Raw genomic sequence first — 25,407 nt, 5'->3', positions numbered from 1 at the left:
CCTTTCAAGATTTACAACAGTTACAAAAAAAAAAAAACAATAAAAAAACATGGGGTGAAAAGTATGAAAAGACCGATTAAAAAAAATAAAATGATATACAAAATTGATTACTGCAAGTCTAAAAGGAGATACTAGACATTTTTCATGCTGAAGTTCAAACATAAAAATATGCGACACGCAACATACACACAACATAGGATGCTAAATTATGACAATAAAAAAATATATGAAAATACAACATTGAAAAACAAGTACTAAATTTCACATAAACAAAATTAAACAGTATTGAGATAATTGTATAACAATTACATTTTAAAATATTGAAATTTAATATTTTCAGACAAACTTTTGTTGAAACATAAATCTAGCGACAGCCAATAAACCAAGAAAAACTCAGTTACTGTTTTTTTTTGTTTTGTTTTTTCAACTAATTCAAATATATTAAAATCCATTATTTCTTAACCACTTTTGTTTTTTTCCAGAAAGATAAAACCCTTAATTTTATCAGCAGAATAATATAATACTTTTTTTTTAATATAATTTTCAATAGAATTTAAAATTTTTCTGAAAAAAAAAAAAAAAAAAAAAAAAAATCCTACTTGATTCAATTTTTGTAAATAAGATGAAAATAAGATTAAAAAATCATTTTACAAATGTTTCAATCAATTAAACTAATTCTTTTATATCTAAATATGGTATATAAGTATTTACTATAAAAATATGAAAAAAATATTAGAATATAAGTACCTGAATTTCAAATAATCTCATTTTTTACTACTAATGCCAAATATCATTAACAAATAGACAACAGCACTATGCCGGATTGTAAGATGTTTCAAAGTATGGAAGTGTAGACGTGCCTGAAGATACATTTCCATGAATTTTAAAATTTGAATGTAATTAAACAGGCAAATACCATTTTTTAAGAAGTTAATTAAATTCTAATTCCAAACGACATTTATAATAAAATATCTTCAACATCATATTATTTTTTAGCTTTATTTGTTTTGTTTGTAGCATCTGTCGGTCACTTTGCATTATGATAATTCATGTAAATGACAAATTGCACAAACAATTATTGTAAGTTTTAAACTTCCACAGTAGTAGATATTTGGTTTAGTTTTTTTTTTTTTTTTTTTTTTGTATCTATTCTTCAAAGCATTTTCTATGTAATGATATATTGGAAAAATTAGGTTTTCTAAAAGAAAGGTTTTGGTCTATTTTTAAAAGATCAAAAAGCAGTGTTTTTCGTAAAAATAATGAAAAACAATTTTATGCTAATCTGAAACATATCCAACGAATTTCACACTTCCAAAATTCGGATTTTCAATCTCAGAATTTGAAAAGCAGCTGTTTTTTTTGTTTTGTTTTTTCTTTGTCTCTACAATCTTGATTCCCCCAAACCCCATACGGGAAGTATATGTTCAGTTCTGGCTTTTTATTTTAAGGGTATATGAGTAGGCGTGACTACAAATAAAGAAACAGGATGAAGCAAAATATATATATGGATACGAAAAAAAAAAAAAAATGACACTTTTATAAAGTTCATTCTTCACTTAATAATCGGTGAACATTTCATATTAATTAGATCAGCCATTCTCAACCATTGACCCCCCCCTCCTTGGCTTTATGTATTTATCCATTTACTCTCTACTTCCATAAAAAAAAATACCTAGCCATCACAAAGTAACAGAAAAAACAAGGTAATAAAGAACCCTTTTATTGTTTAGAACTTTAGGTTTTGTATAAAAATAGTATTATTATACATTCATATTACTAACATAAAGAAAATCACTTTTCTAAATAGAAAATTATGAATTTGTATTACGTTTCTTAGACATGATACAATCTGAAAAGAAATAATTATTTTTAAATTATTAGGTAATACAATTATTTACTCCCAACAATATAATTTTTTACCCCTGGGGGTAAATTTAGTTCTGGGTTAGATAATTACTTGATTTTTGGTAGATTTTTAAAAAGAGACTTCATCAAAACAAACCTTACAATCTACCTCCATTTTGTCCATTATACAGTGCGAGTCTAGCAGTATCCGTTGAAATTACATAGTTGTATCTTTCATCTGTTGTATATTATTGCTGTACTCATGAGGAGTACATCTCCAAAGCCCTTGTAGAAGTTTATGATATATTTCCCTTCTATGGACGTCCAGTGTGAATACAGATCCCCCACAGTATTTCAATTTTACAGATGTCCAGCATGAACACAAACACGAACACTGCAATTTGCACAAACTCCTCATAACTGGAACCATAATTCACAACAGCAACTCAACAGCTATGTACGTTCTCTCTCCTGTCAAAAACTTGACTTGCTGTCCTTCCCAATTTGTCCTTCTCATAGCCGCTATTCCCTTCATATGCAAATTACTGCCACATGTATATATGAAGACTCATCTTCCAAATTAAATTTTTCTTTTCTTCTTTTTCCTTCCTCAATTCTGTCACCTGATAGGCCAAACAGATGCACTGCCGCTTTATATTTTAGACCACAATCTCTTTATGGGAGTCTATCTCTAAAATCCTTGTAGGAGTTTGTGACACATTTTCATTCTACAGACATCCGGTTACGAACACTGATCCCACAATATTATTGTACCATTTAAGGACAGAAAAGTTACTACACTTTGAAAAATTTATTTCTAAAAATTGCAATTCTTAAAAACAAATTCAAAATCATTCAAAAGTGTGGGAGGGGAGGGGGGTTGTAGTCATTTTTGTCACTATACCTTATATATGTCTATCATTTTCCTAGCAAAAATCTTCAATCACTTAATAAATAAATATGTACATAAATAAATCGTTTTTATTAACAAATAATTTCATTAGCGTAGGGTAGGGAGAAACAAAATATGAAAACGAATGTTAGTAAAACCCTCCCAACTCTTTCTAAATAATAGATCGTCCACTGTTTTCCAGCTTGTTTGGAACCGGAAACAAGCAGGTCGATCTCTAAGTGAAGCTGAAATCTAGATGGGAAAAAGAAAAAATAGAATGAGAAAGTTTGGGAGTATGTGATATCCTTCCAAGATGAATGCAATTTTCTTTTGGCCGGGGTGGGGGGGGGGCAGGCGCCTTGGATGTTTCCAGGGATTGGGGGGTGGGGGGGTCTCAACTACCTAAGATGCTAAAAAGGTTTACCTTAATGGGTCTTGGGGTCTGATAAGACCAGGAACCATGTGCACTATGCTCAAGTAAGCAACACAGACTCAAACTTAACTCCTCTATGTACACACAAACTTGCTATTTTAATCCATCTTCTTTCAAAAGCTGTGGGTTGTAATCTTTTCCTATCATATCTGATCTTGACCTTCAATTTATGCTTGAAGAATGCGATTAGATCTGCAAAAAATTCAACCAATCGGTTCTCATTCAGATGCGATGTCCACATCAACATTCTCACTCCAGCCAGAAACACCATCTATTTCTCCATCCTATGCGCAACCAGACATTGTGGAATATGTAGGATATATTCAGTGAGTGAGGATGCTTGGGATTGATATGAGCCATCACCTCGTTGACATACGAATAACACTGGAGTTCGTTACATTTGAAGAAAGTGTGTTTCGGCGTTCCTTCTGGAGTCCTGCAACAGGGACTCCCAAGCAACTCAATTAATATGAAGCTATGTTGTACAGCATTGAGGAGTAATGGGTTCTGGACCAATTGCCAGGTCCAGAAAAACTCAAATCTGGCACCCAACTTCACTGGAAGCAAATTTCCCCTTCCGATAACCCCAATTGCTTGACAAGCTCATCATTAGTGAGAGGGAAGATGTACATGGTGCACGCCTCAGCTCTACTCTTTAAAGAAAGCTTCCTTAGGAGCCAGGAATTAATAAATGTACCTCCAACCAGTTCTTTTCAAACTGGAGGCTGACCCAAACCACATGCCAAAGATTTGAAATCGGCCATCTAAAAGGAGCCTGAAGGGTGGTGACACCGCTCTAGGTGCTCAACCGTCGATCATCTATCTGTAGTGATGGTTTCATAATGCATGAATGTCACCATCTCAATGTATCAGAAACACAACAAAAAAACGGTGATGTCATTGGCGAATGCAGAGACTCTGGTCGGTGCTCCACTAGGCAAAACAATTTCACAAAGGACTGAACTTGCCTCCTCACGAATTAGTCCAAAAAGTAGCAGTTCCAATGCAAGGACATAAAGCAGCAGCAACAGCGGATGCATCAATCAGGAAATGGCAAAAGATTTGGAGCATTTTTTCATTAGCCTGTACCATTGCCGTCGGCGTGTGGTACAGTACAGAGATTCATTTAAATACATCTGGTTTAAAACTAGGAGTCTCTAAAACAGATACCAGGAAGCAATGCTCGACCCTGTTGAAAGTTTTGATCCAAGTTAATCAGCACACCTTCCACATTGTTTTCTATCTCTTCTAGGATTGTAGAGATCAGGCGCAAGTTGTTCTGAATCAATCTCCTCTTCACAGCATAGTTCTGCTCGGGTTTGATCAAATCTTCGATAACAAACTTGCAGCCAATTAGACAGGATCTTGGCCAAAATCTTTAACTTTGTATTTTGTATAGTTATAGGCATATATAGTTGTCTAGTTCTTTCCTCCCATGCCTTTCCCTCTTCCTCAACAATGTGATCACTCCCTTGGTGACTTGACTAGAAATGGAACCCTTGTCAAACCAATGGTTGAACTCATCCATCAGAATCAATATAAACATGTGAGACAGCCTCAAATACAATTCATAGGGCAAACCATTAAGTCCTGATGATTCCTACTTCTGCGCAGTAATGACCTGCTCCATCACCCTGTCTTTGCAATCAGCCACATCAAGGTGGGGAGAGTCAGCCAAGTAGTTGCCAAAGTCTTGTGTAGGGAGACCAGGCTGCTGCATGAAATGCTCCCAAAATCCCAAGTCGATCCTAAGATTCGTATGTCTAGGTGCTGGGCACTCGCAATATACCTATCAAAACCACACCTAGAAACCTCCCTATGCTTATCCACGTCGGAGTTCACTGCTTTTTGGACATTTCTTAACCTAGCCCCAACTACTTCATCTTCATAATGCTCGCTAGCCTCATGTCAAAGGTCCTGCTTAGCTAGTTTCTAAAAGCATCCCTCTCACCCACCGCTCGGACTAATTTCTCTTCTAGCTGTTTCTTTGTCTTAGCCTTATCTAGTGTGAGGCACTGAGCGTATTTGACAAAGAAGTTCTTCATCCTAGTTTTTAGGCTAATCCACTATTTACTCCCAGTAACTGCCTCACTAGAGTTTCTTGTAAAAATAGTGCTAGCTTTTCCCAGCAGTCTTGTATCTCCAGCAAGGAGGCATTCAACTTCCCATACCTGGTTAGTTTAAACCTATTTCCTCATTTCAAACAGGCTATAACTAGTTTATGATCCATTTGATCAAGTGAATGTGGGATATGATAAACAATCTGTCACCTCTTCTAATTAACATTCTATCCAAATAAGTTTTTGAGTTGGAAAGAACGCTACTGGTCCATGTCCACATCTCCCACCCAGCATGCTCAACCTGTTAATGAAATCGCAGCTATCCATAAGATCAGCCAGGCTGGTCTTGCACCTCTCTATCCATCTAGCTCCCCATTCTACCTTGTCTATCCTGGGATCAAGGACACTGTTCCAATCCACCATCAAAACTATGCACATTGGACATGTAACAAACGTCTTGAGATCCCGAAAAAAAAGACCCTCTCAAGTGGTGCTAGGTGCATGAACCGCGGCGACCTTCAACACACTATTTCATGGCAATATCAGCTACGACTTGCCTGCAAACCTCGTCCCTATGGATGATGTTGATTGCTCTGGACAGGGTGCATTTCATAAGCAAGGCAACACCCTTCCCCCAGGGATTCCTCTATGTTGAAAAAAAACATTGTAGTCTACGTCCAACACCTCACAATCCCTAGACAGAATGACATCCATTCCCCAGATCAAGAGGTCTCTCTGGATGCAAGCTGCTCGGTTTGAAAACCTCAAACCTCTCACATTCAAGCCAGCTAAGTTGAGAGTCATAGGACTTAACTTAAGCAATATCGCACCTGGTTCCAAATTCCTTTGGTAAGAGGATGCACTATGCTCAAAGCTGTCAGCTCATCATGTCCTGGCCACTGTGCGCAATGCCACTAATGTCCAAGCAAAAGATTAATTTGAGCCCCTGTACAGTGAAGGATACATCAGTACTGGGACCCTTCCCTTGCATTCTAGTAAGAGTTTGTCAAGGATAAGGTCTTTGTCCTTAAACAATAATGTTCCTGGGATGGCTTCCTCCACAACCTCCAGCATCTGCCAGACTGCGTTTTTGCAGCCGGATGGAAGCCTGACGAATGTTGTTATGAAAGGTGTATCTAGGAAGTTAGCGGGGTCTTCAGCGTCTTTTCCCCCTATCTGACTGAGGTCCAACAAGTTTAAGATTTCTCCTCTGCCAGAGGAACAGGTCCATGACAATAAACAGGAGGTCAATTTTACAGATATCCCTCTGTATTGAAGGAGAGGGTTATTTTTTCTTTTTTTAAGTATGTTACATTGCCAAAGGAAAATCTGGCTTATCAGCTTAAATGTGATTTGGGTCTGACTAAAAATCCAACAAGCAAAAAAGATATCCGCCTTCAAGAAAAGGATAGAAAGAGGACCTTTGACTTTAAGAAGCACTTCAAAATGTATTTGTATTCGTGGTGTTTAATGGAACATTATTGTTGTAGAAGTGGAGGTGCCGGAACTTAAATGCTAAGTTGGTTCAATTGGATAATACTTGCGTACTTTGTACAAATTCTAATCCTATCAGCAATTACAAAACAAATACGTAAAGCTATTACAAAAGATTAGGATTATTGACGACGACATTGAAATTTTGAGGTTTTCTTTTTCCTGTATTTTTTTTTCTTTTTATCAACCGTAATTACTTTCTCAAATAATTTAAGAAAACTTACTTTTAAGCAAAAACTTTCTTTAAGAGGAAAACATAGATATTTTGTCATATTTATCTGGCACAGCTTGAGTAGGTTATATTCACATCAGTCAAGGATAGCTCCACAACATTGTTAGACAGAGTCATGATCATTTTTGAGTAAGAAATGACCTTGCATCTGTCAGGCTGAAGTGTAGTCCTAGGAGGGCCACCCTCTCACATTGTTTCTCTCATCTTGGACTAAGTTTATTGCTTGCTGCCTGGGAATGCCAACGAGATTGCCCAAGCAATTTTTAAAAAGATCAGAATGGTCCTCCTTTAGGGACTCTGTCTTGACTATCACCACCTTCAAACCTTGTGTCACATTTTCCTCCGGTAGGAAGGAGGTATATACATACATCGTGTCATAAGTAAAGCTCGATCAGTTGATTGCCCATACCATGACTTGCACAGGACAGCCAACAGAACAGACCAAGAACTACACATTTTTAACAAATATTGCCTTTAATGAAAACTGCTTCGAATAAACCAATGGTTATCTTTACTGCCAGGATTTTTTTTATGCAAGAAATAAATCCTTTAATCATGAAACTCACAAGTGACAGAAGTTAACATGCAACTGATGCACGAACATAAACCCTCATTCATTTGTTGAACCATGCATATACCTGTACTTTGAAGACCAGTTGAGTTGACAAGCCATAAGAGTAAGAAATATTTCCTATACAGGTGTTTTATGAAAGGCAAGTTAAAAGTACAATTTGGTGATCAAGGGTTAATAGAAATCAACTATAACTAAACTAGTATCTGAGCCAAATGCCAAATAGCAAATTACGCCTGCATTTATAGAGTTCAAAACAATTTATTGACATAACTTGCCGTGATTCACCTCACCGTCCCAGATGTCTGTTCACAACTGCTTTTGCAAAACAAACCATTCACATGAGAAATGGCTAATATTGTCGTCCTAAATGTTTGTAATAGACATCACCTTTTCGACCGCAAGCAAGTCAGCGATACTTCCACCGGCATGGGTGACCATAATCCTTGGTGGCAATGAGCAATTCACTGTCTATCAGCTTCACTACAATTTGCTTATCAGCATTAAAAACAATAAAACGTCAATAAAGTTTGGAATTTTTAATTTGAATCTATTAGTCAACCTTGTAAATCCGATAACTTCTTATGAGAACATTGACTCTTATGATCATTTCACTTGCATATACTTTCATCAGGATTTTTAATCTTTAATTTTTTTTTTTTTTTTCAATTCTTTTCTTCAGGATTTTTAATCTTTAATTTTTTTTTTTCAATTCTTTTCTTCATTTCATGAACTTTTTACACTAACTTTTTTTTTTTCATATATGACTAGTTTTTATATAATGCAGTTTCAATTTATGCCAGTAGCAGCAAATTCATATATTCGCTATTAATATTCATTTGAAGAAGAGCATTCTTTGAAATTCCTTGAATTAGGTAAATCTTAATATTTCTATTTTTCAGTATCCTGTCGAACAATAAATTCCTGTAAATTATAATTTACAGTCTTAAATTGTGCTCTTTTATGACAAGCTCTATTTCCTATTTTGGTTGTATTGAGCTTTTTATTTAGTTGGGATTACTATAAAAATATTATTTATATTTGCTTCAAAATCATAGAAACTTTGGCTAGTAAACTTAATTTTTACTTCTTGATTTAGTGAAATATATATATATATGCACACACACACAAAGTCACTATGCATGGAGTATCGTTGTCACATCTGGACTGGAGCATCTACTACTAGTCTCAATCTTACAGAGTTTAAAGAGTCTCAAATCTAATACATCTCACACTATCAGCTAAGCTCCAACCCCTGTACCATCACCGCAGCGTTTCATCCTTGTGCCTGTTTTACAAGCATTTTAATGGAATGTGCTCTGATAATCATAGCATGTGCCCTCTCGATGTACATGCTCCCAGCTAACTCAACAAGCAACAAAATCTCACTCCTTCACTGTAAAGGTCCCTAGATGCCGGAAAGCCTTCTACTCTCATAGTTTCTTGCCTCGAGTTGCTAGACTCTGAAATTCCCCCCTTGTTTCCTAAATGTCCTAACTCTACTAACTTGCAGAAGTTTAAATGTAATGTGAATAGATATCTGGCTGCTCAACTCCCCACAGTGGTCCGTTAGACACAATTTCAAATAGTAGCCCTGTACATTCAAAAGTGACACTTTCCCGGGGGGGGGGGTAAAAAAATCAAGTTATTCGGTTAAAAAAAAAATTAAAAAATAAAAATAAATTTTTTAAAAAAATCGCACTCATCTATTTAGTACATGCATCTCGACGTCTCTATAAAAGGATCATTCTACTGTTGGTTTGTCGCGCTGAAGCATGGATATGTCTTCAACAATTAGTGCAACATTGGCTTTGTTACTATCTGACTGAGGTATGGTTTTGTGTAATCCTAGGAGGTCCACCCTACCCAGACTTAATGTTCTCTCTTTTGATTGAATGTAAGAAAAAAATATTTCTTTAATAAAATAAAAATTTAAAAAATCACCTTTTATTTGACAGTCGCTTATAAACTCCTTTCAATTCTGATGGATTATGAGGGTTTTTTTTTGTTTGTTTATTTTTTTACTATGAATAAAAGATTAAAATGGCTGATTTGTTTAAAAAGAAATCAAAATGCATTCTGGTGGATTTAATTTTGTAATTTCATTTTAGTAAATTAAGCTATTTTTGATACTATTAATTTTTTTTAAAACTAAATACATAATTATTTTTGTTATTTAAAAAATGAAGCACTGGCCAGTTAAAGATTTATATTTTTAAGAAGGTATTGAAAGAAATGTATTTAACAGTTGTAAATAGTTTCTATTTTGTCCCCTATGTTTCTGCAAATGAATCCATGCATTCCAATTTGAAAAACAAAAACATCTTTATATCAACATATCAGCCCTAACAGAAAAAATACTATCGGTAAACTAGAAAAGATACAAACACTACAAAAAAAATACAAACATTACAAAAAAAAGTACAAACACTACAAAAAAAAAAAAAACACTACAAAAAATACAAACACTACAAAAAATACAAACACTACAAAAAATACAAACACTACAAAAAATACTACCATGAATTAACATTTTATAATTTAAATACTAACATTAAATACAAACACTACAAAAAAATACAAACACTACAAAAAAATACAAACACTACAAAAAAATACAAACACTACAAAAAATACAAACACTACAAAAAATACAAACACTACAAAAAATACAAACACTACAAAAAAATACAAACACTACAAAAAATACAAACACTACAAAAAAATACAAACACTACAAAAAATACAAACACTACAAAAAATACTACCATGAATCAATATTTTATAATTTAAATACTAACATTAAAAATAGTAATAGTACAGAATAGTTAACATACAATAACTTGTAAAAAAATATGATTTATATAAAACACATTTGAATGCAATTCCCTACAAAATCCTCCTAGTTTTAACGTTTATAACATTTTATTTCACAAATTCTTATTTAAATAGTAGCCATTAACGGTAGGCATTGATTGTTAAAAGTGTTTTTAAGAAAATGTATGACAAAAAAAAAATTGTAAACGTTAGAACTAGGTGTGTCTGAAAAAATTACATTCTAATGCGCTTATTATAAAATACATTATTTTTGGGGGGGGGTTGTGATTTAAGGTTATAGTGTTAACTACTGTGTACTTTTACAAAAATATATATAAACACTACTATTTAAAGGCAAAAATAAATACGATCTTCAAACAAAATGCTTCAAAAGACTACATTCACTATAGAGGGAGGTAGAAATATATAGATAGAGGGATATATATATATATATATATATATATATATATATATATATATATATATATATATATATATATATGCGATAACAGAAAAATGATATTTAAATTACATTTTTTTTTTCTATTTTTGATTTTAAACACTTCTGGTAAGAATGCAAGCAAAGAATCCATCTTTGAATACTTACAGTCAGAGTTTGTACCTGGACAGGGCAAAGATATAGAGGGACAATCATTATACACAGGCATACAAGGGTTTTCTTTGTTTTCATTGCGGCCTTATAGGCCGGTAATAATCAAGACAAACAAAGTAGTATATTTAACAAAATGTGTATAAACAAAAATGTTACAGAAGTATACCTCCGGATTCTGGGGCCATAACTGCAACAAATCTCTGCCACAAAGAACTATTAATGCTAACTAGCTTGGGTGCCCGGCGTTGCACGGGTGTTTGGAGGTGTGTGTTGAGCAAAAAACAGTGGTAGTAGGCAGACGGGCTTGAACCCGTACCGTGAAGGAGGAAAAGAATGTGAAAAAAAAAAAAAAAAAACATAACGTCTTTGCTGTTGTGCCCATCGCCAACCGAAAATGATGCAGGTTTAAATTAAGGCTAGTCAATCGAAAAAGAGGGGATGACTTTCGAAAATATCAGCAAAAAAAGTGACCCCTACCTGTAGAAAAGTGTCCAGTTGAGGGTGAAGGAATTAATGTTTGTAGCCAATTTTTCGATATTTGTATCGTTTTGAAGCCCGACCCTTCGATCTTATGAAAATCCGTTGCCTTTGTTGAAAGTTTTAGGCAGATATACATACATACATACATACATTTAAACAGACAGCTGAGATTTATATAATAGATGGCCAAATGTCGGTCAAGGATAAAGGTTAATAATTCAATTAAAAAAATCTTAATGAAATTTAGTAGAAAAACAAAAGAAGTCTGAGTTCAGTTAAAAGAAGATAGGATTAGATCGGACAAAAATTGGAAACAAAGTCGGGTGAAAACTGATCAGAATAGATGAGCAGGTAATGAGAGGAGTTGAAAAACGAATGACAATGATGGCCTCAGACAATTTATCTCAATTAGGTCTTAGCTGATAACTTAACCAAGACGTAAACATTGGCGTTTGGGAGGTCCTTTTTCGTGATGGTGTCACACACAGAGCACAACTGCCTTATACACAATGTATCAGAGTTTGTGTGTGTGTTTTTTTTTGTTTTTTTTTTTTGTGAGTGCGTAGCTTTTGTTTTGTATACTTGTTAATCGGTGTTCATACCCTGAGCGATTGCAAAGAAACACAGACATAAAGATGCACAGAAAACAATAGCAAAAACGTTGGAGCTAGTGATCGACAAGGGGGTGGCATATGTAAACACTACAAAAAATACTACCATGAATTAATATTTTATAATTTAAATACTAACATTAAAAATCGTATTTGCATTATAATAATTTGCTAAACCAACAAAACTTTGTATTGACGATACATTCTCTGGAGCCGACAAATTCTTATTGCACTCGCTCTGGTTTTCTACCATCTTTGTCTATAATTTGACCAGGATATTTTTATATTTTCTATGAAAGAAAACCGCACTTTCCCTCCTCCAATTTAAATACATAATCTTTGGTGAGCAATTAATGTGGATTGCTCGGTGCTTTTAATGATAATTAGAATGTCATTGCAAATTCAAGTCCGCTAAGCAATGTGTTCATCACTTGTTGGAAAGAGACAACGTCTGGTATACATATATGTTTATATAATGTGAGGATTTTGTACATAGAGAAAACATTGTCGGTTCTGTTTGATAACCCACTTGGGAATGATTGGCTGTTTAATCACTAAACATAAAAATAAAAAATTAGAACTAGAGTCCTAATTTTTTTCAGAAAAAAAAAAAAATCCACAGCAGTGACCGAAACCACTTGATTGAAACTACAGTTCCTTGGTCTTTTGGCTAAAAGCAAAGTATAGTATCTGTTCTGATATTACACTTAATCTTTTCTGTCAGTGAAGGAGAATTCATTTCAGACTGCTTAAATTTTTATGTCTTGTGATTAAACACCCAATCAATCTCAAGTGGACTTACTGGGTTATTAGATAAGATTGACAATGTTTTCTCTATGTACACATATCCCCTTATATATATATATATAAGGGGATATATGTACATTATATATATATATATATATATATATATATTAATCGTGTGTGTGTGTGTGTGTGTGTGTGTGTGTGTATATGTATATATATTTATATATATAATATAAAGCTGAACGTCTGTGTGTGTGTCTGGTCATGAATAGGCTCCTTTATGGTTGACTATTATAGAAAACTGATCACATATAATGATAGAAGATTATCGAGACACAGGAATGGGTATGTTTGATCTGGCATAATGATGATTCATTAAAATTGTGGGGTCTGCGTACGTGCCTGGTCCACAAAGTATGGAAATAAAAAATTTTAAATCAAAAAAAAAAAAAAAACGTTTACAAGTGTTTTTGATATAGACGTACATAATACTTTGATAAGTATGTTTTAACTTAAATAGGGATGATATAACAAAATTGTGGGGTCTGCGTTCACGCCTGGCCTCCATAGAATGGAAATAGGCATAAACTTTAATAAAGACTTTTCATATCTATCTGCGTAAGTATACTTTGATAATTATGTTTCAGTTTGAAGAAATATGGTATAATAAAATTATGGGGTGTTCATTCGCGCCTGACCTCCATAGTATGGAAATATGTCACAAAGTTTAACAAGGTTTTTTAATATAGATCCACAGAATATTGTGATAAGTGTTTCAGTGTGAACAGGTATGGTATAATAAATTATGGGGTTTATTTATTTTATTTTTACTTTCATCATATTTTGCTTTGGTTTTGATACCCCCAAATTCGGAGCTATCTCTTTACAACCCTTCCATTTCATAACCTATCATACTTTCATAAATCAGAGTCTGTAGGCTGTTTTTGAACCCAGTCAACGCGGGTACTTTTGCTAGTATATATATATATATATACACACACACACACACACACTAAACACACACATATATATATATATATATATATATATATACACACACACACACACTAGACTTTTTAACTTGTTACAAACAGGCAAAAGTTATAGCCCATTGACTTATGAGTGCCTTATGATTGAATGTGCTTAAATTTGCATTAAATATTAATCCTTTAATGTGCGTCGAATGCATACTGTAACACTTAGTTTACTACACCTTATGAAAAATGTCCATACCAAGTTTCACCCAGATCGTTCCAGTAGTTTCTGAAGAAAAGGTGGAACAGGCAAACAAACAGACAGACTAAGAGAAATAAAATACAGATATTTAAATTTAAAAAATAACAGGCAGGGAAGATTTTAGTTTCTGGCAAGAAAAATGAGTCTTTAAGCCTGGTCTGAAGGGGTCATTTAACAGAAAAAAAAATCAAGTCTCATTTTAAAAATCTTAAAATAAAACATTGTTATCCGTTTTAAAATTCAAATATTCACTGGAATAATATATAGATATTAAGGTCTTGGAAAGGTTAATCTACAGACATTAAAAAAAGAAAACTTACTGCCTACGGTGTGCTGTATCTGGATGGATTTTTAGAGCACATTACTCGCACTATGAACTCTCCCATTTAAAGAGGCACTAACTTTTCCAAATGTAGGAATCAAATTCTGGGTGGTCAAAATGTCCAACATTTCTAGGGTAGTCTCTCTTAGGTAAATATTTCTCAGTTGCAGCCAGCCTGTTATTCACATGCAGCATTGCAGGTGTACACACACACATGTACACACACACACCTACATACACACATGTATACATACATATATGCACACCTACACACACTTACATGCACACCTATACACACACACACTTACAGATTTTGCACTTAAAGGAACAGCGAGGATACTAAAAAGAGCTCTCGGTTGGTTTCAATAAAAAGCAGGGCAATGTTGGCAGCTGGTTTGGCTGCCCCATACCCAGCATTACAATCTTCCAAGGAAGAAAATTAAGAAAAAAAAAGAAAAAAAAAATACATATGCACACCTACACACACAATAGCAAAAAAAGCAGGTAGAAGAAATTTAGGTTTCTGTCAAGGACAGGCGGACCTTTGAACCTGGCCTGATTGTCGATTTATTCTGTTTTAGAACTTAAAGTCGTAATTTTATTTGGAAGAAAAAATGCATATGTTACAGCGGTAACCGAGACCACGTGATGGTCATTACAGTAAGTGTTGAAATCAAGCATCAAATTCAGACAGAGACAATGAGGGCACGCTCATGGCCTGTGCACAAACAAGTTCACACGAGTTCACCACAATCTCTTTCTGGGGATAAAATTGTAATGAGTGAGAAAATTGCTTGCACGTCTTGTAGGGTTCAGCTGCTGAATAATAGGGGGGGGGGAATAAAATGGCGATCCCCAGTTATTTTATCCTTAACGATTGCACAAACTAACGTGAATTCTTGTTGATCATATGCAAATGAGTCGGTTTGTATAAAAACACTTATTTTAAATTTAAATCGTTGTTTGATCAAAAGATTTTTATTGTTACATTGTTAAGTCCTGAATTTGTGGCGAATAGCACCAGTGCCAGCGCAGCTTATACACAATTACGTATTGTAAGTATGATTAGAGACTTGTTAACGTTTCAATAACAGGACAACAAAAAGGTTATTTGAAAGAACATTCTTCAAAGTTGACTGCAGCATGTGTATGAATGTGGAAGAAATTTGATCATGCAAAAAAATAAAAAATAAAAAAATAAAAAGGTAGGTACCAACGACTACTGAAGAGTCTTTTGATATAAACGCAGGACCACCTGCTAATCTACCACCGACATCACTATCTTCCATTAAAGAGACATTGCCCTTAATTCATAAAGCAACAACAAATAAACATAGATAATGGGCAGATGCCAAAATGACTGAACCAACAGAATGAGAGAAGAAAACAAAGTTATCTTTTGTTGGTTCTTCTATGAATTGCCTTAACCATGCGGCAACTTCGGCTAGCTTTCATATGCTAAACACGGTTTATAAAACTGTTCTTTTCAATACTAGATGGATGGGTTCACTGCACCTTCCTTGATCAGCACACTTGCTGTGCCGGTCCAAGGTTGTTGTCCGATACAGTCACCAAAGGAATTCTTCTTCCAAAACAAAACCCACAATCCCAACTTCTAAACAAACTGATGCTCTTTTCCCTTCTCTGTAACCGCTTTCCTACAGAAGATACATCAGGAGCTTGTCGCTGCTCTATCGTTATTTTCATAGCAAGTGCTCGTCTGAGCTCCAATCTATAGCCCCCCCCCCTTGCCAAACTTTCATGGAAAACACTCATCTAGCTAAAACAATTATCAATAATTTCCCCCACTTTTTATCTGTGCCTAAACCTAAACGTGGATTCCATTAACAAAGCTTCTTTCTTAGAACTGCACATCTGTGGAACTCAGTTCTGTTATTGTAGTAAGCTGTAAAACATTACAGCTTACTACAATATGGTCGTCTTCAAGTCCAATGTAAACAAGTTCTTGAGGAGCTGTCCCCTTAAGTAATCCAATTTACCAAATTTCCACTACTAACGATTACTACAATATTGTCCCACTGATTACCGTACACTCATTAACTCTTATCCTCAATTAGCCTCTGAGCCTTGATAAGAGGTGACTCCTTTGTAAAAAAAAAATAAATAAATAAAACTAACTGTATATACTCAGCGTCGCCAGGTTGAAAAATATTGGCGAGCAGAGGGTTCAGTCACATACTATTTCAGATACACCGAATATCCTAACTTCTTATGATTTTCTTGAAAGTGGATCACATGTTGGATTTATAGAAGCATAAAATGCCTCATTTTTTTGTCTATGAAAATTAACCGGGGAAATAGCTTAAAGGGAAAATAATTCACAGCTTAAATAAATTTACTTCGGTTTTTAAAGGCAACTGGTGTAAGTTAATAATAATTAAATATAAATTAAATATAAATTAAATAAAAAATAAATTAAATAAATCAACAAGTGAAGCATGCATGGTCCCCTGTGAGTGCACAGTGGACAAGGCATTTGCTCCCCCCCCCAGTTAGCCCCAAAAGTCCCCAGGGGACATCAAATTCTGGTGAAAATGAATAAACGGTGCAGTTTTAGGCCTTAACTTATGTAAATTTGAGTTCTGCACCATGCAAAAAAAAAAAGGAATGACTAAAGTCCATTATTTGCCCCCCACCTCACCCCATTTAGCCCCAAAAGTCCCCAGGGCCTTACCATATTTAAATTTGAGTTCAGCACCATACAAAACTGCTAAATAAACATACACAAAAAATTTTGGACAAATATGGTAAAATAGTCCCAAAAATGGAGTGTTTTTATTAGACCTAAAAGAGCATCTGGGGCACACTCAAGAGTTATCGCAAAGTATAGACAAACAAAATTGTATAGAAATCAGTTAGTTACAACATTTCAGAAAGTTTTATTAAATTCCAAGGCATCAATCTTTTTTAATAAGCACAAAAGTGTCAATTTTAGCCATTTTAACCTGAAAGGCACCCCCTGCCATTACCTGCCATTGGGTTTATTCACATACTATTTAAGGTACACCAAAAGTATTTCTTTCCCATTGCGAAAAATGTGACACTAGTCAGAAAGTGGGGTTGAAAAGTCGATACACCAAAGGAGGAGCACTCTGATCTGCAAAAGGTGCCCGTGCAGCTCTGTTGACATTCCCCAGCAGAGGCGCCTCATGGGGTTAACAATAAACTAAACCCTTTTCAAAGAGAGAAGGTAAAGCCTTGGAGGCTGGACCACCTAAAACTGCACAAAGCCAGCATTACATCGCAATCAACAGGGAACCGGTTATTACAGGAATGATGAGTTAATTTTGGAGCTGAGAGAAAAATATCCTCCAATTGAATATCCTAATTCTTAATCCTGTTACAATTTACCATGAAAATGAACCACATGATGGATTTATGAAAGCATAAAATACACAAATTTATGAAAATTAAATGGGAAATAACTCTCATAGCTGAAGTAAATAAACTTGCTACCATTTTTAAAAGCTACTGGTGATAATTGAAAATAGATTAAAAATAAATGGAAAATAAAAAAAAATCAACTTTAAATAATATTTCTAAACAGAACAATTAAAACAATCCTATTACTAATAACCATTAATAACATGGAACTAATTATCAAAATAGATTTTCTATAGTGTAATATGTAAATGAGGTTACATCTTTAATGCAGATTTCCTTTGAAGTAAAAAGTATATATAGAAATGATGATGGAATAAAAGTGTATAAATGTCCATTTTCAATCACATCACATACTATTAAAGGTACACCAAAGGTATTTCTCTCCCAATGCGATACTAGTCAGAAAGTGGGGTTGAAAACTCAGCACTCCAAAGGAGGAGCACTCTGGCCCTGCAAAAGGTGTCTGTGCAGCTCTGTTGGCATTTCCCAACAGAGGCGCCCTAGGGGATTAATAACAAACTAACCCCTTCTCAGAGAATATAAAACTTTCTGAAAAGTTGTAACTAACTGATTTCTATATAATTTTGTTTGTCTATACTTCACAATAACTCTTGAGTGTGCCCCAGGGGCTCTTTTAGGGTTAATAAAAACACTCCATTTTGGGGCTATTTTAACATTTGTGAAACAGTGTAGCTCAATCAAATTGTGAACAAATTGACCGAAATACGACTTTATTGCAATAGATATATATGTAAGCACTCATTGTTAAAAACAAGACAAATATTCTTATCAGTTTTGTTATCTAACCTTTCCTGTTTTCTTTTTCTTTTTCACACAAAATTATAAGACAAAACCGTCTGAAACTGACAATCTGTATATTGTATAGAGATCATATTTTTAAATTATGCCAATGGTTTCACTATGAACCTTCAAACTGTCACAGCACACTTTTGTAATTATATGTCACTGACAATGTCATATGTTTTAGATATTATACATCAGAATAAAAGTTCTCGGTTTTAAATATCACTTATCAGATGAGCTTCGGTTATTTTTAGTATACTTGGGCAATCATTTTGGTGAATACTTTATGTAACATCTTTAAGGAGTCGGAAGGCACACACAATTCAACTACGGTTGGCATGTAGTGTACAAATTCCGTCAAGTTTTTTTTTTGTTTTTTTTTTCCCTGAAATAACGTGTTGCTGTTATGTACATTATTCATGTATTTTGGAGTGTTATCCTCATCTTGTTTGTTGTAGTCATACTTGCTTCAGCCGTTGCACTGTTAGGTGGTGCCTTTTTTTTTTTTTTTTTTTGACAGCAAACAGAACCTACAAAAAGCCTTTAAGTAGGTATTGCATGTCAAAACATCGTTAATTCATCACCCACACAGCAGCAGCCGTCTAGCGCAATGGTGAGAAGCCTTGACTGTCATTTGGGCGGTCAGGTTTCGATCCTGGCTTGAGGCAGTTGCCTGTCTAGCCGCACTGATGAGCTGTGAAACAGCGAAACAGTACTGTATGTGGAGGTCATATATATATATATATATATATATATATAAAAACACCTTTCATATAATTTGGATTCATTGGATTACTGTTCTGATCTTTTTATTAATTTATTTATTTGTGGACTATTATCCTCATCTTTTAAAGTTGTTGTTTCACGTTTTGACCAACTATTCCTCTGGCCTAGCTTGTTAACTGTGATGGGATAGGAAAGCTGAATCTTCAACTCTATCTTCAGTAATTACTGCCTTCCATAGTTGTTGTCGTCTCACCACGTTTTTGCCAACTAATCCTCTGGCTGGCTTTGGGTAGGATTGAAACCCGAAACTGTAGAGATTCAACATCTCTATCCACTGTGTCACGGGCCACGAAGGGCAATCAAGGTTGGATTTTTCGGTCTTACAAATCCAAGTTTTTTGTTATTTGATCTTCTATTGTCGGGTTCGTACTGAATGGCATATTTAATTATTTAATTATTGGAATTCTTTTGGAGTAATTTGTATATTTTATTTATTTATGGAATATTATCCTCATTTTTATAGTTGTTGTTTCACAAATTCTAATACAAACAACAATTATAAAAGATGAGGATAATAATAGTCCACAAATAAATAAATAAATATATATACAAATTACTCATCTCAAAAAGAATTCCAATAATTAAATAATATGTTCTCATCTTCAGTGTCATTTTCACAACATTTTGGTCAATACAAATTCCAACCTTCTTCAGGTGTATTTTGTTGAACTTGGGGATGTTTCTGTTGAACTTGAGAATTTGAACAGAATTTCGAATAGTAAAATAAAAGAGTTCTGTTCAAAATAACTAAATAGTCATGGCTGACGGAACAACAGCATGCTACCCACAGGGGGCACAGAAGCACAACTTTGATTGTTTATATAAAATTCGGTTTAAGAGCTAACACACTGAATTTTTTTTTTTTTTTTTACATGGTAGTCACCACTGATCAAGGCCCGGAAGTCACTCGGGGATAAGGGTTATTGCGTGTACAGTAATCAATATCGTAGTAATCGTTAGTAATGGAGATTTGATAAAATGTCTTACTTAAGGGGGCGGTTTATCAGGAATTTGTTTATGTTGGACTTGAAGACTTCCAAGTTGTAGTCATGTGGGGAAACAGGCAAACAGAAGAGAGTTCAACAGGCATGCATTTTTAAGAAAGAAGCTTTGCTCATGGAATCTACGTTTTCATTTAGGCACAGATAAAGAGTAGAGAAAACTATTGACTGATTTCAGCTAGACGGGTGTTTTTCGTGAAAGATTGGTGGGGGGGGCAGAGATTGGAGCTCAGACGAGCACCTGCCATGGAAATAACGATAAAAAAAGACATGCTCGCAGCATCTCTTCTGTGGGAAGTTTATTTTGTACTCTGTCAAGGCAGGATAGGTTGTTTTTAGCAGCTCCTGCCCAGATGTGGCAGCAGTACTCCATCCTTGAACCCTTAGAGAATTGCATCAACAGTGAGATATCTTTTGGAGCAGTAGAAGGATCCTATCATTTTTCCAGCGACCTTGGCAACAGACTTGATGTACATGTTCCATTTCAGATCAGGAGTAAAGGTCAATCCCAGAAGCTTGTCAAAACATGGAGCCTCCCCGAGAGCCATCCATTTCAATTGATGCCAGATGGGGATCAGGGCGTTCATGATGTAAAGATAGGAGCTTGGTTTTTGATGCATTAAAAGTAACCAGCCACCTCTTCCTCCACTGTACCACGCGCTCAAGATCAGAGGAGAGAGAATGAAAAAGAACTTTGTCATTTACGGCCTTTGATGTGTTGGCATAGATGGTCGCGTCATCAGCATACATGTCAACGAACAATTTAAGTATGTGTTTTGGGAGATCATTGATGTAGATCAGGAAGAGAGTTGGGCCCAGGATGGACCCCTGAGGGACTCCAGCATTAATACTGTAAGCCTCTGATTTCTGCCCATCAACCACTACTTTTATGAGCCTATCAGAGAGAAATGATTTAATAATTGAGAAAACATTTCCAGTTATACCGTAGGTCAATAGAGACCAGGCTACATTTTTCTTTTAATACTAAATTAATATTTTAAGTAGTGAGCCACTAAAGCCAACTAGTATATATATATATATTATATATATATATATATATATATATATTATATATATATATATATATATATATATATCTCACAGAAAGTAAAAATAGAATATTATTCAGTTGATATAAGAAATGTATGTTTGACATCAATTCTTACATAAGTATTTGTTTTCTATTTTCTGTCTAATTGTCTGAACATTTGCAGGAGCTTATAAATAATAATAAAAAAGAAAGGTGGGGTTGATGAAAAGATGGGTCTGGCCAGTAAAATATTCCGGAAAAAAAAAAAAAAGTTGGGTGTGGTGAAAAAAAAAAAAAAATAGAAGCGCACAATATCATCTCCATCATGTGTTTACAAACTCTGACAAGAGAGCATGCATGTGGGCTGCATAACTAACAAAACAACGCCGGCAGAAATCCAACTAACTTTTGCCAAATTGGGCAATGCCTTTCTTGTTCTTCTCATCATCCTCATGCTGGGCTGTCCAATAGACATTTTCCTATAGCTTTTAGGTTTTTATTCCTGCACAGCATTTGAAATCTTGCAGATCTATAGTGCTTACTTATGCAGCAATGTTGTCGAGGAAAAGCATGAATTCATAATTTCATCTCCAGCTATAAAAACAGCAACCCGAGTTCACATAATTATTAACATATTAACACTCCCCTCTGCCCCATCAAAATAGTGTTAATTTTAAAAAGAAAAAGGGAAAATATAACAAAACGAGAGGAAAAGTACAGGAAGTTGTTCACCAATGCACATAGGATAGTTAATCAAGGTGTGACGGTGAACGGAAACAAAGGACTGAACAATAGAGGTCAATATATTTAGAGTTAGTTTACAGGCAGTTTTAGGAGTGGCAATGAGTTTACCAGTAGTCTAGTTGAGGACAGTGTTCAGTTCGACAGAGTGGCATGCAGGTTGTGGCTCTGAGCAGATTCAGATAAACAGATGTCAATTTTTAAACACAGCCTCAGCAGACAACCATGTAGATGTGGACCATAGCATGTAGATGTCCAATGGTGTCTCACACACACACACAAAGTGCAAGTGATATTTGCAGAATATGTTGGAGTTTGTGTTTTGTTTTAGTTTTTTATACTAGTGACCCCGGGCACATTCTCATTGACAGCACCAATATGAGAAATGCACAGCACACAGCGTTGGGGGTTGTCTCTGTTTACAAGTAGAGGACCACATAGTCTCACATTCAATTAATCGTATGCACTGAATTTTCTTGCAGTAGGTCTTGTGTTCTACGAGGTGCCTTCAATAAGTTTCCAGACTTTTTTTGTACAGACATTTAAAATTGTCATAGATTCTTGAAAATTCACTATGTTATTGCCATACATCTTATGAGATGACTGACTGAATTTTTATGATTTCAGATTTAAATGTACAGCTACAGCAAGAATTGGAATACACCCTACTAAAGCCTAATTGTCACAGCTGGCAAGTTTCAAAAATGCAATCCAGACGTGAGGACACCTTAAAAGAACGATATGCAATAAAATTCTGCTTTAAACTCGGAAAAAACGCCACATAAGCATACGGAATACTTCAGACTGCTTTTGAACCATCTTGCATGAATCTAGCATCAATTTTTGAGTGGCATAAAGAGATTCAAGGAAGGAAAAGAGTATGTGAGGGATGATGAGAGGTCTGGGAGGAGTAAGGAAGTCAGAACACTAGAGTTGATAGGTCAAATAAAGAATTTCATGGATAAAGACTATTGTATGTCTACAGAGACAATAAGTGCACAGTTTGATATCAGTGTGGGGACTGTACACACAATTAATAATGAGGAACTGAAGCTACGGAAGATTGCGCAAATTTTGTCCCAACGGTGCAGTCCATAACTCCATCCTTGTCACAGATTATTTGACCAAGATGAGCATCAAGACAATTCCTCGCCCTCCTTATAGTCTAGACCTTTCTCTCTGTGACGTTTGGTTATTCCCTAAGCTCAAGGAAAACTTTAGAGACTGTGTTGTTATGAGACAATTCAGGAGATGAAAGACGCTGTGATGAGGGTCATTGTCACAATCACGCAAGATGACACCATGGCGCCTTCCAGAAATTGTTAGAACAGTACAAGTGCATTGCAGCCAGAGGAGATTGCTTCAAAAAGGGTTTCATGCGTGCACTATCAAGAAAAGTGCTCATACGAAAAAAGTTTGGAAACTTATTGAGGGCACCTTGTCCTAGCATTATATAACCCTAGGAAGTAAGTATGACCATCGTATTCAGTTTGATATCCATTTTACATGTGGTTTTTAGAAATTAACTTTCAGACTAACCTATCTCTAGCCAGGTCTTTATTCATCTTGCTCTAAAGCCCATTTTTATCATATTTTCCCCAGTTTTCCTTGGCCTTTCTCTGGCAACTGACTCTGCTACTTCAACTGTTCTACATCAACTAACCCAATAACTCATGCCTTCTTTCAACGTGGCCATACCAACAAAGTTTCCTGTTCTAAATAAACATGTTTTCCTATAGTGTTCAGATTTAATCTTCTTTTAAGGTTATAAGATGTAAGACCGTCTTTAAGACTCATCTCTTACACATTCATCGTATCATTCTCATATCATTTCTCTCCATGCAATGAGATTAGATAGATTTCACTTCCATGCATCATTACTAGGGCTGAATATTTTTTCGTTCCTTTGATGCTTGGGTATATATCCGACACAGTTAATCAACCGAGAACCATATCTGTCTATATAAAAACATATAAGATATTAACGGATATAGACTCAAGAGTCAAAACAATGAAAAGAATATGCTGTTGTCATAGCTCTAATCATTACATATGCCTAATAGACTTTTCCTTTGATTGACCGTGCTGGTTAGTAATGGCAGAAGTTTTCCAAACTTCTTTCATTCACATCTAACTCTTGCAATCACACTTCCTTCCACTCCAATGGTATCACGAAGGTAACAAAATTTTTTAAAAATTCCAATAGCTTTAAATGGAATGTGCTCTGATGAACTCATTGCACCTGTGCCCCCCTCAACGTACATATCCCCGACAAACCCGCTTAGCAACAAAATCATACCCCTTCACTTGAGGTCCTTAAATGCCGAAAAGCTTTCTACTCTAATAGTTTCCTCCCTTGAGCAATTAGACTTTGGAATTTCTTTCCTGCTACCCGCTTCCCTGACTGTACTGATATGCAGAAGTTTAAATGTAATGTAAACTAACATCTTGTTAATCTTTCCTAGGCATGGTCTCAAACAGTAGCCTCTTACATCCAAATGGCGATATGCCTTGTTAGGGGGGGGGGCGAACGTGAGTAAAAAATATATACTCATATTTTCTCCACATTGCAGTTTTCACCCATCTCCATCGTCTAACATTTCTTACACACAAACTGGTTATCCAATCTCAATTTACCAATACTTCCACTGCACGTCGTGTGTTCCCAATGCTTGCAAGTAACACAAAAAGTTAAGTCACACCTCACTCTCTTTTAACAAATATAGCAGGAGAACGTTTCTCTTTCTGAGGAATTTCCAACAATACAATCATTATATTTATTCATTTATCTACGGGTTGTTATCCTCATCTTCATAGCTCTTGTTTCACGTTTCAGGGCCCATTATGCAGTGAATAAAGGTATTGAGTAAAAACCATGGTTATAGTCAGCTAATATACTTCCAAACTTCCAGCATGGGTGCTACTGGAAGCGATGACAAAGCAAATTAGTTCCTACGCTTTTTCTCTCATGCCTATATTTTCCCTGTGCATGTACTCTTTTTTTTATTACGTTTTTCCAATCTTTTTTTTTTTTTTTTTTTTTTTAATAATCATTTAAAAGTTTTTTTTGGTCTTGTTTTAATTAAAAATTATTGAAATTTGTTTGTTATTTTTCTTTTTTTAAGAATTATTGAAAACATTTTTTAAAATCTTTTAAAACTATTTTGGGAATATTATGCATTAGATACATTTTTTATGATGTTTAAAATTTTATTTTGATTTCAATAATTTCATTTGTTATTTTGATTTCAATAATTTTATTTTGATTTTGATTTCAATAATTTTAT

At 34.8% G+C, this 25,407-nt stretch overlaps 1 protein-coding gene across 50 annotated transcripts in view; it reads right to left on the bottom strand.

Moving 5' to 3' along the window:
• Window positions 1–25,407, bottom strand: part of LOC145258179 (uncharacterized) — a 399,192-nt gene that overhangs the window by 246,796 nt on the left and 126,989 nt on the right. For 38 of the 50 annotated variants that reach the window (XM_080116006.1, XM_080116009.1, XM_080116011.1 and 35 more), the window contains exon 3: window positions 10,952–10,966. The exons of the other annotated variants lie outside the window; for them this stretch is intronic. In XM_080116006.1, coding sequence (XP_079972132.1) covers window positions 10,952–10,966 — 15 coding nt within the window. The remainder of the gene's footprint in view (window positions 1–10,951; window positions 10,967–25,407) is intronic. 50 annotated transcript variants of the gene reach the window in all.

This window comes from Euprymna scolopes, chromosome 33 (genome assembly GCF_053919585.1).
Source record: "Euprymna scolopes isolate OS-2025 chromosome 33, ASM5391958v1, whole genome shotgun sequence".
In the NCBI taxonomy this organism is placed as follows: domain Eukaryota; kingdom Metazoa; phylum Mollusca; class Cephalopoda; order Sepiida; family Sepiolidae; genus Euprymna; species Euprymna scolopes.
Note: the sequence above shows the minus strand (reverse complement) of the source record. Positions and strands in the feature narration are given on the sequence as shown.